At 38.7% G+C, this 15,093-nt stretch overlaps 1 protein-coding gene across 1 annotated transcript in view; it reads right to left on the reverse strand.

Moving 5' to 3' along the window:
- Positions 1-5,957: 5,957 nt before the first annotated feature.
- Positions 5,958-15,093, reverse strand: part of lrrc75bb (leucine rich repeat containing 75Bb) — a 33,455-nt gene continuing 24,319 nt past the window's right edge. Inside the window, exon 4 of the mRNA XM_055153515.1 lies at positions 5,958-6,555. Within this exon, the coding sequence (XP_055009490.1) occupies positions 5,958-6,555 (598 nt within the window). The remainder of the gene's footprint in view (positions 6,556-15,093) is intronic.

Genomic DNA, 15,093 nt, shown 5'->3' on the forward strand with positions numbered 1-15,093 from the left:
ATTGATTTTGAAGTGTGTGTAAACCAAGGCAGTAAACGTATTGATTGACACCCGTACAGGGCTAGGCTACTAGAACGAAGACCAACAGTAATAATTAAAGAATAATAAAAGCTATATGGTGCAGTTGCCTTAAAACTTAAGCTACGAGCCCAAAACCTACTGAAAGCCTCTGCATATGAAGTTATTTGAGTCGTTCGTGAATTTATTCTATTTAAATTGAATGCCCCAATACTTCAATAAAATGTAGACATATACAAAAGAAATAGGCCAAAGTGCTTTCAAACGTGTTTTCCCTTAAAAAATCTGCTATGAAACCTAAAATACATCTACATTTTTAGCAGGCGACATATTTAGCACGAGCGTGTGCGTGTGAGTGCGCTCCAGGATGCTGTCTGCACAGGGCTGATTAGAGAGACGCTATTTGGGAAGAGCGTGGTCAGTGCAGTCTGTGAGCCGCAGGGGGCAGTACCGTGCCATTTCTTTTATGATTCAGACCGGGCTGGTACTGTGCCTGTGCGTGAAGTAGAGCAGGGATAGGGAAAGTCTCCCGTCTCTTGGAGATAGGCTATTTAGGGGTCTGAGGGGGCTCTGCGTCTGCTTAATCAGTTTAGGACTTCCGCTGTTTAAATCAAACACAGAGGCAGTGTGTGGAGCCCTGGGGCCCTGCAGTCACACACTTCATATGGTATGAGATTGGCCCCGCATCTCTGAACTCTGCTCAAAGCTCTTCTTGGGTGTTAAAACTTTAAACTAGTCCTGCCCTGTATACTGTTTTTTACATGCGCAAAAATGTGGGTAAACCTGTGACGTAGGCGTGTTGAGTGCTGAGTCTGTCCATTTATAGCCACTTGATAAGGAAAAACACTAGACCATATTGTAAAGGTTATGTACATAATAAACATTAAGTTCACGCAAATTTCCATTTCTGCGTGCGCATCAGACCACACCAGGGCCACGTAAAGTGATTAAACAGGTGGAAAATAGTACAATCTGACAGAAGGTTAACTTTATTAATAATTTTATATGTAAATCTAAATATGCTAGGCCTATGGTACCACAATCCGTCCTGGTCTCATTGTCTAATATAGGCCTACATGAAGCCAGTCCCGAAACACATTCATCTGGAAGAAATCTATTTGATGACAAACACACATCGCGCGCACACACACACACACACACACACACACACACACACACACACACACACACACACACACACACACACACACACACACATACACACACACACACACACACACACACACACACACACACACACACACACACACACACACACACACACACACACACACACACAAAGGTCTAAACCAAGAAGCACCGTTGGACACTTTCAAACTTGCCAGGGCTTAGAATAAAACACCTAATCTTCAGTTTAATGGAAAACATGCAGTGAGACCCCTGCTATAAACAATTTTGTCAGCAACTGAACTTTCTCAAGAGTGATTTGGATCTGTATGTGTGCGTTTGTGATGGTGCTGAGTAATCACTGGGACAGTATCCAGCTCACAATCTGTTTTATGATTGTGAAACAAAGCAAAACGTGTCTCCAGTTTCCCGTAAAGCCTGTATGTCTCTTTCAGATCCACAGAAGCGTGCAGTGTTGGATTTCACTGAACACACTCAATATCACAAGCTCCCATGCATGTCCATCCTGTTCTCTGTAAGTCCAAGATTAGCCACTAGATGGAGTGTATCGCCTATGTTTTACATCAGACCTCGAGTTGTTTGAACGCTTGTGATGCCAAGTCTGTACAGCCTACTTAAAGGGACTGTATGTAGCTTGCGTTCTGTCTGCTTTAAAAAAAAGATACTTAAATCACAACTGATGCTGTGTTGCTAGTACCCTCTTAACCTGCATACAGAGGACACATACACATTTTCTCTAAGCCTTAGAATCCTTCATACCTGACCAGCATTGATCAATGATTGGCTGCTGGTGTTGGGGTTTGGGCAGACAGAATACCAACCAGGGGGAGTCCTTTTAGGTTTAAACCAAGTGGATTTCAGCTTTCAAACCCACAATACAAATGAGAGCCTCTTTCTGCTTTCTGCTTGGATAAAATTACAAGATGAATAACTTGGCAATCGTGTCCAATATTTTTGGTAATTAAGAAATCTGGTGTTTTGGCAGCTGTTGGCCATTATCTGTTGTGCTTTCTTAGTTATCACACATCTAAACTAATAAAGTAATAAACGTGATATAATGTCAAATATAAGTGATATAATGTCAAATAAATTACACACTACAAAAGTCCCAATGTAGTTTTCAAATTCCTCAACTTATTTGGAGCCTATCTGTTAGTAAAAGTAGTAGTTCACATATTTCTGTGACAGCTTGGAGACGCTGCAAACATACTCACATTACTTGCGTTCAGTTTGCCATCCGGCGAGGACATAGTGTTTCATCAAACCTGACATTTGTGAGGCTTTGTATTCCTTCTGCTGCTGTGTATAGAAATAGCAGCCTGATCACACACAGTCAAATCCATGACATAAGTGTACTAATGAGCATTGCCAGTGCGTCTTCAATATATATTACAGTACAAAGTGAAAATGCTTTTAAAATGCTTTGGCTCATATGATCTGACCGCTGGTTTCCTCTCTTTGGACAGGCCTGAAGATGAATGCCCCAAAGCTGCTCTCTGTGACTGTGGCAGGGCTGCAGTCAGCAACATGGGGGTATTACTCTGTTTCTCTGACAGCTCCAGACGGGACTATACCTCCTCCTCTTCCTCCACAGTCTTGCTAAACGCTGACACCACAGCAGCCCCAGCACACCCTGCTCCCCCCGGGCTTCTCCATTATCTGTGGAGTGTCACTTTTACATGCCTCATATGTTTGCTGTAAACACACAAAAGGCAAGCCAGCAAGTCCAAACTGTTACAGCTCCAGGAAATATACATGGTGCATTATGTAAACTGAGACACTAGCTTGTTGAGAGAAACACCAGATAAGCCCACTTCACTGTACATGTTAAAACATATAATATAGACAACATTAGTCAGTTTGATGAGAGTGGTGGGAACAGGCAGCAACAAGTATTGCTGAATAATATAGCATAAAGTAAAGAGAGCCACAAACTCTGGAACTGAAGTTCTCAATTTATTTCTCATTAGCATTAGACCCACATCAACCCAACACGCTGTGGTATTGTCCTTTCCCTCTGATGATGTGTCAGATTTTGTATGCAATTTTATTATGGGAACCAATTGATCATTATTACTAAATAAAAAAATACAAAACATTTTGAGGTACATTGTGTAACTTTTCTGGTGGAGGGTCCTTCAAAGTCTTTTCTCCGTGGAGATGTTATTGCTTTTGCTGGAATGTTTCACAGTATGGTATTAAACCTGCCTATCTTCATGGAGACCAAACCAGACCAAGGAAATGCATCCTCACTTACAGTCAGAATGCTTGTTTTTCTAGGTATTTTTGAGTTATAAAACTACCTGTAATTAAATTAATGTAAGGTAGAGCAGTTTAATGTCATACTGTGGAACATTCCAGGCAGAGCAATGACATAGTCATAGAAACAAGCAGGTGACTGACCTCAGACAAAAAAATTACTGTGCTTTAAATAAATAGAACACATTTTTCCACATTTTTCTAATCATCATTTAAGTCATTTGAAAATTCTCTGTTAATTTTCTGTTGCTGTAAATTTTTTAAATGTTATGTGTCAATCCTATCTCTGTCTAGTGCACAAATCAATAAGTGATCAGTGACCAGACTGTGTTTTTGCAATGTGAAAGGTAACTAAAGGTCAGGTCAGCCCCAAAACAGACCTTAATAGGCAGTCAGATATTATAAATTCCTCAATATGCAATCTAATATCTTGTTTCGAGACATGACCTTGAAGAATTTGTTAGCTATAGGTGAGAAGGTGAGGTGTAGGTTAAAAAAGTCTGAAAAAAGATAGGAAAGAAATTTTAGTTGAGTCATGTATTTATTAAAAAGTAACAGCAGGCAGTTGTGACTTGGATAGAATGACTCACAGATAATTTCCCTGACAGAAATTTAAGAAAGAGTTTCAGGGGGATGTTAACCAGAAGTTTGCATTACATAACTGTATGTATATTTGAACCTATGAGTCATAATGTTTTTCGGATGTTTGTAACAGCCCATAAAAAATGTGCTGTGCATCCAGGGACACCCTTAATGAGTAAACGTCTTATCTCTGCCATCAAAGGTACTCATTTACTCCACACGACCACAACCACGCGCTAATTATACGTCATAAAGAAAACACCACTATCCTTGCTGCTCCCTGTATTTGACACACGCTTCCTGAAAAACAAAGAGTAAACATTTTTTCTATGTTTAAAAGCTTCAATATGTAAACTGAGTACAGAGGTTGTGTAATGCATTGCCATACATTGTCAAATAATACAAATCATGGAAGTAAATGGTGGAGGTGAAATATGTATCATTTCTTCCCTTAAACAGATCGGGCATCCTTCTGTTGCTTGTAGGGGTGTCTATAAATAGCCCGGCAGGATTATCTGGGGCTAGTCCTATTTGCAGGGCAAAAGAGATTCTGTATTCTCCATCTGGGTCTGAGGGAGACCACGGTGATTGCTTCATCTCCTCAGACAGATGTGTTGATCTTGGTATATACCTCCAAACAAAAACAAGTTTCCTAATAAAACACGGTACGTCTGCTACAATGATAAAACTCAAGTGTACTGTAGGGCTGCCCCACTATAAATGGACTATAAATGATGAGATGAGTCAGAATTGGTCATCCGTCGCCACAGGGCAGGAGAATTATTCAAACTCATTACTCCACAAATAGGCATTATCATCTCCACTGCAGAAAGTGAATTAATTACTCATGTATCAGGTCAAGTGTATTCATCATATATTATTACTTACTTCAATATGCAGCAGTTTTTCCACACTTTTTTCTGGGGTTTTCAGCAAGACTATGGTCAAGAAAAGATTAACAACTATTTTTTTTATCACCTGTCAGCAAATCATACGCCTATTCTTTGTTTGTGCTTCTTAAATAAATAATAAATAAATCCATACATAATGTTTCATTAGGTATTCCTGCCACACACAAAAAGTTCCAAGGTTCGTTTCTTTTGCTAAGTGGATCTTTTCTGTGTAGACTTTGCATGCTGGATGGGCTTCATTCACATTAGACTAATCCCAGAGTCAAGAACTCCTGACCATAAAATTATCAGTGAACATCTGGAGATGTTCCCCAGGCAGGACCCTGTGGAAGGCATTGTCCTGAGGTTGCTTCATGCAACATTAATTGATGGATTAAAAAAGAAGACATTTTTCCCCAAAGATTATTTTGACCTTACAATCTCCCATTTTTGCTCAAGGCACCACTTCCTTACAGCATAAATTCAATGACTTGTACTCTTCTCTTTCTGAGCTAATGACTTGATATGTTATGCACTAATGAATAAAACTATATTTAAAAATGTAACATTCATCCAGCTCCTGAAGCCTTCATGATTATAAATGACAAATATGTATACATTTACTAATATTTCATTTGATACATGGCATTGAAAGAGTACACTGAGGTACATACTTCACAGAAAAGATGCTCTGATTAAAAAGGTCAACTCTGGCTGTGATGTTCCCTCATATGTGGCAGAAACATGTGACTTAAGACCAAATCTAATCCATAACCCTTGATGCTCTTGGGCAGCGTGCAGCCTCCTCTTGAGCCCCTGACAGTGTACCTTATGCAAAGGCACTTATACCCAAGCCGCTGCAATAGAACAACCTAGTGACGGATAGTTGGGGATTCATGTCCTATACAACTGGACTCTCAGATCATACATCTGACTGAATAGCTGAAGGGGCACCTGCTGGCCCGACCATCAGTATTTCAAAGTTATTCTGACAGTGACTATTGTTGACACCATCTCATAGACACAGCAGTGTGAGAAACAGGCTGTCCGTGCAGACCATCACCTCCCACTGAAATGCACTGCTACAGTCCTGGACATCGGCTGGTGGTGAAGCCCCCAAGCCTGAAGCTCCAGCCGGTCCTCATCCTCCTCACGCTCCTCCTCCTCTGCCTCCTCATAGAGACTGGGCTCCTCCACTGACGTCTCTATGTTTGGGCTAAAACCGCTGAAAGAGTGTGTCTCACTGTACTCGTAGATTGTGGGGAGGCTGCTGCGTAAACCAAATCTTCGTCTTAAAGCTACAAGTAGAGGCTGTGGAACAGTGTATATGTCGACATTGTTCCCCAGATCGATCCAGGCCAGGCAGGGGAACTTCCGGGGGTCCTTCACAGCATCAGACAGGTCTTTGAGGATGGATGTGGTCAAGCGGTTGCCATTTACAGCCAGGATGGTGAGTTTGGGCATACCTCCAAGGAAAGGCAGCAGGAGGCGGAATCCGTCATCCAGGAGCTCTGTGAAGCTGAGGTCCACAGCAGACACAGAATCGCTGCTGCTCTGGAGGTACAGCGCCACCTTCTGGATGTCCCGACCTGACAGGGGGATGCCCGAGAGGTTAACCACATCCCCTGAAAGCTTCTTCTTCAGAGTAGTCTTCAAACTAAAACACAAAATTATATCAAGTACGTTAATCCTTATATGTGCCACTAAAGACAAATGATCTCACTTAATATTATGCTTCTTTAAGTGTTTTTTTTTTTACTTTATATTTTGTTCATTGTAAATTGTAACATTGATCTAAAAAATGTCCATTGACTACCTATTGAAAGCTGACGAACTGCTAAACCCTACCTCTTCATAGTGTCATTTCACCATTTAAAGAAGTTGATTTTCTATTACTTGTTGTTATTGTTGAAAACGTCAGTCTGGCATTTTTTTTAACCCTACGTGTATGACTCAGAGTCTAAACCATTGTGATGTAGATGAAAGCAAGCAATTTTTACAGAACTCAAGCCTCAAATGCAAGGCAATAGAGGATTACTGAAATATGGACCAATCAAAATACACCTCTGATTAAACTAATGATGATGGAACACTATTATAACACTGTTGAAAGCTCATAAAAGTAGATTTTACTTAACACGTCTCCTATAATGAGTACTCGATTCAACATACATTGTAATGGTGTGCAACATTGGCCATAATACCCAGGGCTGTAACATATGCAAAATGAAACAGCCACAGGATGAGTGTAGCAATCAATAATGTAAAGAGAGAATTTGCATTTAGATGTGAAGCTTGGTGACTCCCTCAAGAAACAAACTCCTGGTCTCCTGGGCTATCCTCTACTCCCATGCACCAGCTGTTTTCACATCCAGTCACGCTGCTGCCAAGAACATGACAACTACCAGACAGCAACAGCAACTGAGATATGATTATAAACTGAAAAAATATGATTTCTCAGCTAATCACATTTTTGTTTGTTTTTGTTTCGTGTTCGGCCCATGGCAATAAAAAAATATGGTGTTTTGTTTTTTGTTTTTTTTAAAGTTTCATCTGCTAAAAATATGTCACTAAACTCAAGTTTCTCAAATCATCACAGATTTGTCCACTGGTGCATGAAGCAGACTGTGCACAACACTCATATTGGTCATAGAACCAGTTATAATTAAAAACAAAATTAACACTTATTTATTCTCTGTCAAGGCACTGGCCCTATCACTCAATGAAATCCATTAAAATGAACACTTCTTTACTACCTCTTTAAGAATAAGATCTTCATGGAGTTTGGATATTAGATCTTTCCACCTCTGGCCAGTGGTCCAGTGGTGGAACTGTGATAAAGCATTTCAGTAACAGTTCAGGTGCGCACTGTGAGAGAGAACTTTCTCTCTTGTCACATTCTATCATTGTATCTAAAGCCACTGAGAAAAGGCACTTGGCTGTCTGAAACTAAGTGTTTTCCCTTTATACACGCACACTGTGGTTAAAATTGTATAGGAAGCTATATAGAAAATACATGCGTGACTGGACATTAGGGATGGGCTGTCATGGCCCTGAAAACCAACTCTTTATAGTGATTCTGATTCTGACTCCCATTAGATGATAGACAAATCCTCAACTGCTCCTGCTCGGTTCTGAGGACAGACTATTATCTATAATCGCCTATAAAATCATATGCCATAAGATCCTCAACAGAAAATAATTAGCACGTATGATGAGGAGTGCTCACAGCATTCCCCCATATTCTTAGAGATCGTGCATGGGCATATTTATCACACAAACTCTGCATATTTATCTTGTGTTCTTTACTCAAGCAGATAACTCTCTGTTCCACCTTGAGATGTCATGTGGTAATACAGGAAGTGCTCCACTATGTTTTTAAATGCCACATACTTTCACTGAAACCATTTGGATGATCTCAGACCTGGAGTCCCTACTGAACAACAAGTGAAAGGAGCTGTTAACTTCAAAACTACTGCTTCATGACATCACAAGGTGGAATAGAGCATTCTGAATTTTGGAGAAGTAAACAGACTAATAATAATTAGTTACTCAAACATGCATAAATGAAACAAAACACAATTGCGAGTATGTTTTTGATGAGGAAACAACATTTTAACATGGCCTAAAGCTCATAAGAATCAATTTTGTGTAATATAAGACCTTTAAGGTGGGTAGATGTTATCAAAAATATTTCAAGTGAAACCAAAGATCCAATATTTGCTTCAGAAAGAACAGGTCATTAAACTCCACATGTAAAACCGCCCTGTTTTTTCCAGTCCTGTTTGTATTCAGCTGAGCCTCTTTCTCCTCTGTCTGGGCTTCCTGCATTAGCGCCCTGTACCTCATAAATTGACAGGCAACATTTTTACATCGTTCACTCTTGTTCTCCCTTAAGGTAAAGAAAAGATCTGCAATGCTTTTGATTCACAGTGTTATTGATTCCCAGGAGAAGGTGTAATTCATCTCTTTCAAATCCATGCCCTTGCACACGTTTCTGCATTTCCTTCTGTAATCTTGCAGTGGTCTGTTCCAAATTTCACCTGCGTCATTTGTTTTGGTTGTTTTTGTCTGTCCATTGAAACGGCATTTAAATTCACATCTGACCGCAGGAGCTGTAAATGTGAATATCAGGTCATTTTTCATTGTGCGCTATTTCAGTTTTTGCAGTTTTCTTTTCAACCAGAGGGCACCACATCATAATGCTATACATATTTATAAAGGCCTTTTTACAATAAGTTATAACAGCTTTTTCTGCATTTCATTTTCTGACACTTGAATGAATGGCTGAGGGTCAGGACAGGATAAATCACACAGAGATATGCTTCATTGTATTGATCAAAAGGACTAGCAACAGGTTTCTTTAAAAAACATCAAGACAAGCTTTTAAACTGTTTGCCTGCTTAACCTTCGTATTGTTATTTCTGAATCACAATTTACAAGCATTCATAAAACAAGTCTTCATACCATGTTTGTTGATGCATACTGTATATTTATATGATAAATTTGTCTGTTGTCTATTATGAGACAAGTTCTTGTGCCACCGGATCTTGTGAGATAAAATGAACACCAAACTGTGCACATATTTTTTTTAATGTTTATATTTTCTGACCGAAACAAAGGTCAATGATGGTGAGGAGCTAGGACCAAAAAGCTGAGGTATGACAACAAAAGAATCAAATCAAATAAATAAAAAATGTGTTTTTATCTCATTTTGACATGCATCTTTACTCTGTGCATACTTGCAACTCCACAAACCTGACTCCTATTTGTCCCCCCACGAAGATGATGTCTTCGAACTGAAGGATGGACAAAAGACACGGGGAGGAGGGAGAGGGTGGCTACAGCTGACGTTAAAAGTGGTGTCGGGATAGGCCGTATAAATAGTGCTTCTGGGTAGTTGAAAGCGTGTTTGAGATAAGCTGTGGTTGGCTGGACAAGAGGTTGAGGTGTGGTCCAGCTCCTGAATCTCAGTTAATCATATCAACTCCATTTTTTTCATAGAATCATGCTACCTCCAAAAAGTTACACATTGTACTTTTAACAAAAAGAAAAAGTTTTCAATTTAAAACTGCTCTGTTTCCTAAATGAACAAAAGTCTTGCTGACTAATGGACCAATATCAAATACTTGGATGTTCTAAATATAGTGCAATGATAAGAGCTTTTGTTGCTGTGGAGGAGGGGGATGTTCTGTGCCTCATCTCTCACCTGTGCATACATGAGTGCTACAGCAATGGCTTTTTGCTGTTCCTCCATCAAACCACAGCGTGTGCAGGAGGTGGCTGAGGGGGCGGGGCTAATGTCTGTTTAATGACATACACAGTGCCTCTGACTTCCTTTCAAACATTTTGCATCCGCCCACAGCCCCACCAGCTTCCATAGACATCAGCATATACCCATAAACACATGGCCCGCTGCCTCTGATGTCTCTGCCATGCTCCGAGGTAGTCATCTCTGTGCTCATATCTTCAAAGTGCATGTGTGTCATATACCACCATGTCCCCTGGTTTCTTTAACAGCAACAAACCCGTTCATTGACTTCCTTACAAGCAGAACAACTGCCAGGACCAGATATTGAGTGGCTAAATGTGCAGGATTGGAGGAGCACTGTCTAATTGCTTTCATGGAGAGTGAGTCCGTGGGGACATTGTTAACTTTTGCTCATGGAACAAGGGTCTCTGTTCCTTCACTATTATGTAAAGCCCAAAGGGACGAGTCAAACAACTGGGGTGAGGCCTGATGAAACCCACCACAGTCAATGGGATCAGGAAAACAAAAAGGTCAGTGTAAAGTAGCCAATATGCTTCCAAATGAGAACTTCTGTGGCACCTGGAAGGTCTGCAGAGAGTGTCAAGATCCAAAACACAAAGTCAATTGGGCAATATACATTTATCTTCATTTGACAAGCAACACACACAGGTTCAAACAACAACTTGTTGCTTTGTGGTTAAAATTGTTACAATAAATTAAAATGAAGATATTATTCAAAGGTGCACTATTTTACTTTTCTGGTGCACTACCTGCTTATCCCCATTGTTGCCACACAATACATTTACCAGGGTCTTAATTACTGAGTATCCTCCCAAATGCTTTGCCCACTCACAGCTATTAAGATAATTAGCCTCATGTAATACACTATACCTGCATTTGCTCAGATTTTGGATGAAATACTGTGACATCAACAGATTCAGTCTATAAACTCCTTCTGATTTAGTCTATGTAAAGGTATATTACGCAAAATTTACTCTTGTGAGCTTGTATAAAAATATACCTGGAATTGTGTTTTGTTTCCTGCCTTATAGTCTGTCTTCATTTCCAGTGCTCAAAATTAGGAGTGTAATGATATCCAAGTCTCACGATACGATATTGTCACGGTATGAACCTCACAGTGTATATCATGTATTTCACAGTATACATCTCATGGTACAATATTTATTGCGATATTTTATGGAGGCTAACAAAACTGTTAATATGCTACTTTTTTTTTTTAATGTCTTGACAAGATTTAATACAAATAACTAAGACTTAAAAGTGCACAGAACTGTTATTTCTTCTTGTAGTTTACACTCAAATGGAGCAAAGGATCATGGTCTATGTAGTTCCCTCTGTCTTTTTTTTTTTTTAGCTATTGCTGCAACATAACTCTTAATTTAAACAAAGAGACTTGCAATTTGATATATTGTGATGGTCCACGATATTATTGTGAGAACTTTGACGATACAATATCACGATATTTTGGTTATTGTTACATCCCTACTCAAAATGCTATGCTCTGTGATGCCATTGATGAGGTAGTTTTCAAGTTAACTACAGCTACCTTTTATCTTTCTTTTATCTTTTGTACAGTAGAGATAAGATTGGCAATTTCAGGCCTGAAATCATCCAAATAATTGTAGTGAAGGTGTATGGAGTTTAAAAACACAGTAGAGCACTTCCTGTATCACAAAGTGTGTTTGTGAGTGTTTTTAGTTTGAAAGAAGAACTCAACCTATATACAAGGTTTTTGTGTTAAACATGTGAATGAAACAAAACTTAACTCCATGTATTTTTTGATGAGGAAACAACATTATAATATGGATAAGAAAATACTGTGTGGGGCCTTTAACATATCTTCAAGTTTTACTGCATTTTGGTCCTCATCCTTTAATTTTTCTAAGTAACCTTTACTTGTTAGGGTTTACAATAAATGATCAATTAAACTGGACAAGCATTTTCAGTAACACTTGTTCTCATAACCCCAGCCTACAATACAGAGGCACTGGGCTGAGTTAAAGCCAATGGCAGCACAGGCCTGTAAAGTGTCCACCCACATCTACTACTGTTCTCCTTCATTTACTCTCATGAATGAGTAATGCAGCAGCTCCTGCAGGAGGTGTGACTGAGGGTATCTGCTCTCACTGGGGAAATGCACTGCACAAATGAGGCTTGAAATCTACACACCAACTGCCTATCCTTAAGAGGGGGAAGAATAATAGTGTTTTAGTTTACTTGTAGGCCTTTGTGTAAGGGAACTTGAAATGGGTTTAAGGCTTTCAACACCAGGGATTCCTTCAGTATTTGAATGATTTGGCATGGCAATAATGCAATTCAACTCAAAATATAATACCTTCGGAAAGGGGAAAGGAATGAAATCAGAATTAAATCACTTACCTGAAACCAGTGTTGGAACGCAACCAAGTAAAACTAGTAAGGTAAGTATAGAATTTAGGTTCTGTACTTTAAGTAGATTTTAAAGTGGATACTTTTTACTTTTACTTTACAAAATTTGAGACAAGACATCTGTACTTTCTACCCCACTATATTTTTTTTATTGGACCAAAAAGTATTTTTTTTATCACATAGTTTGGCTCCTGCTTAGACTGAGAGGATTTTTAACACATTTGTTGTTTGAGCAAATAAAAATATACTAATAAAAGCAGCTAGGAAAAAATATGATTATTATTATTGTTAAACAAAGTTCAGCTGAAATTTTAATTATAATCAATACATTTGAAGCTTTATTAGATCTCACAATCTGCACAAAATATTTTAACTTTTTTTTACTCCGGTATCTGTACTTTTATGTAAGTAACAAAGCTAAGTACTTCTTCCACCACTGCATGAAAGCCATGACAAGGCAACATTCAACGTTGACCATAGAGAGGGAAGGCAGACTTTATACCTGGCTGTACCCCTCCGTCAGACAAGTGGCCCATAAAAGGGATAAAAGATGTTGGAAAATGACTCCATAAGTAATCATTCAGTCTCAGTCCACCATTTGAGAAACACTGATAAGAGCCTACCATAAATCAATCTTTAAAGAGCCCCCCATGTTTCTGAATTCAGTGACTACTTGATGATTGAAAATGTGTGCCTCGATAGTCCTTTGTTTTGCTCTTTAGTCCAATAAAGTTCAAGAATCCCCATAGTTTAAAAAGGAGCTGGAGGTCAGATCTTAATTCTACCGTAGAATCTGTTTGTTGACCTGGTTTATGGTTAATATCTCTGTAATTACAAAGCCAACATGAAACAAAAACTTACTCCTGACTTCTTTTCTGTCAGCACAAATGAACAAGAGTCAAAGTGGTGCCATTATTCAACCCCAAAATGTTGTTAGATGAAAGAACATAAGACATAAGATTAGCATGGCTAGTTTGTGGCGTCAATCCCTAATCCTTCTACATCTACATCAAATCTACATTTTACATTTTCTTGGATGTCTTTCAAGTAGTCATCTCAATATGTTTTAATATGTTTTGACCTGTTGACCTACATAACTATTATACTACTCTCAGGATCAATAAAGTATCTATCTTTCTCTCTCTATCTATTTTTTATAATGTTGTTTCCTCATCTAAAACATACCCGGAGATGTGTTTTGTTTTATTCATATATGTTGACACACAAACCCTGCATATTTAGGCTGAGTTCTTCTCTCAAACTGAAAACACTGTGTGATGTCATGTGGTAAGACAGGTAGTGCTCCACTGTGTTTTTAAACTCTATAAACCTTCACTAGATTTAATTTGGATTATTTCAACTGAAATTGCCAATCTCTTCTCTAGTTACTGAATAAAAGTTAAAAGGCAGTTGATAGTTTGAAAACTACCACTACACGACATAACAAAGTGCAATGGAGCTTTGGGGAGTTCGAGTTTTGGGGATGTAGACACACTAACAAACCAGAATTACATGTGTGAATGAAACAACACAACTCCAGGTATGTTTTAGTATGAGGTAAATGAAATGAAACAGAAAACACACACCAAAGTTATTTTAGAGGTGCAAATGCAAGTAACAGTAAAATAAAGGTGAAAACATGTATAGCACACTCAGATGTCCAAAAGCTTTTCTTATTTTTAAATAATGTTTTGACAAAAAAAAGCCTTTGTCAGATAATTTTTCTTGCGTTGGACCACAGTATACTTTTATACTTTTTTGCCAAAATGTAATTAAAAAAAAAAAAAAAAAGCTTTTGAACATCGGCCATCTGAGTGTGTGATGCATTTTTTCACGTTTTCACTTTTATGTTTTAGATGAGGTAACAACATTCTAATATGTCTTAAAGCTCACAAGTTACATTTGTTTTATGACCTTTAATCTTCCCCTTTCTGGTCATGATGAATACAGAAAATGCACTAACTTAAAATGTATGTCTATAAGGCTGCTAGCCAAACATGTCTCCCTGCATGTGGCAAGTCGGCAAGTGCTAATATCAATCCCTGTTGCTAAACCTTTGAAATATCTGTTAATTCAATTGGCCAATGTTTTAAGTGAATGAGATATGATAAATGAGTACAACATCATGATGCTAATAAAAATGTGGGTTGTGCTGAGTGTGCAGAGGGGCTTGTCTGTGGCGGATGAAATAAAAGTATGTAAAACCAGTGGAAGTGGATGGAGTTCCAAGGGACTGTGAAATCAATGTCTGCTTCAACACTGGGCTCTTGACTTGTTTATTCCCTGCATTGATCCGAAGTGTTGCGCCTTTGGGCATGAGTGGGAGAGACTGCTGGGCTCTGCAGTCAGCCCTGAGAAGTGCCAAGAAAAGACAAGATTGTGTGATTGCTTTTTGATATATAGGAGGATATAAGAACCACTTAATCTCTAATAAATCCAAGCTATTCATCTATAAAATATTCAGGTTTACTGCATATAAGGATTTAATGTGGACATCTATTTTTGAATGAATATAAATAGCGATATTACCATGTC

Source organism: Boleophthalmus pectinirostris, unplaced genomic scaffold (genome assembly GCF_026225935.1).
Source record: "Boleophthalmus pectinirostris isolate CB_2022bp ecotype Guang Dong unplaced genomic scaffold, ASM2622593v1 HiC_scaffold_18, whole genome shotgun sequence".
NCBI classification, from domain to species: domain Eukaryota; kingdom Metazoa; phylum Chordata; class Actinopteri; order Gobiiformes; family Gobiidae; genus Boleophthalmus; species Boleophthalmus pectinirostris.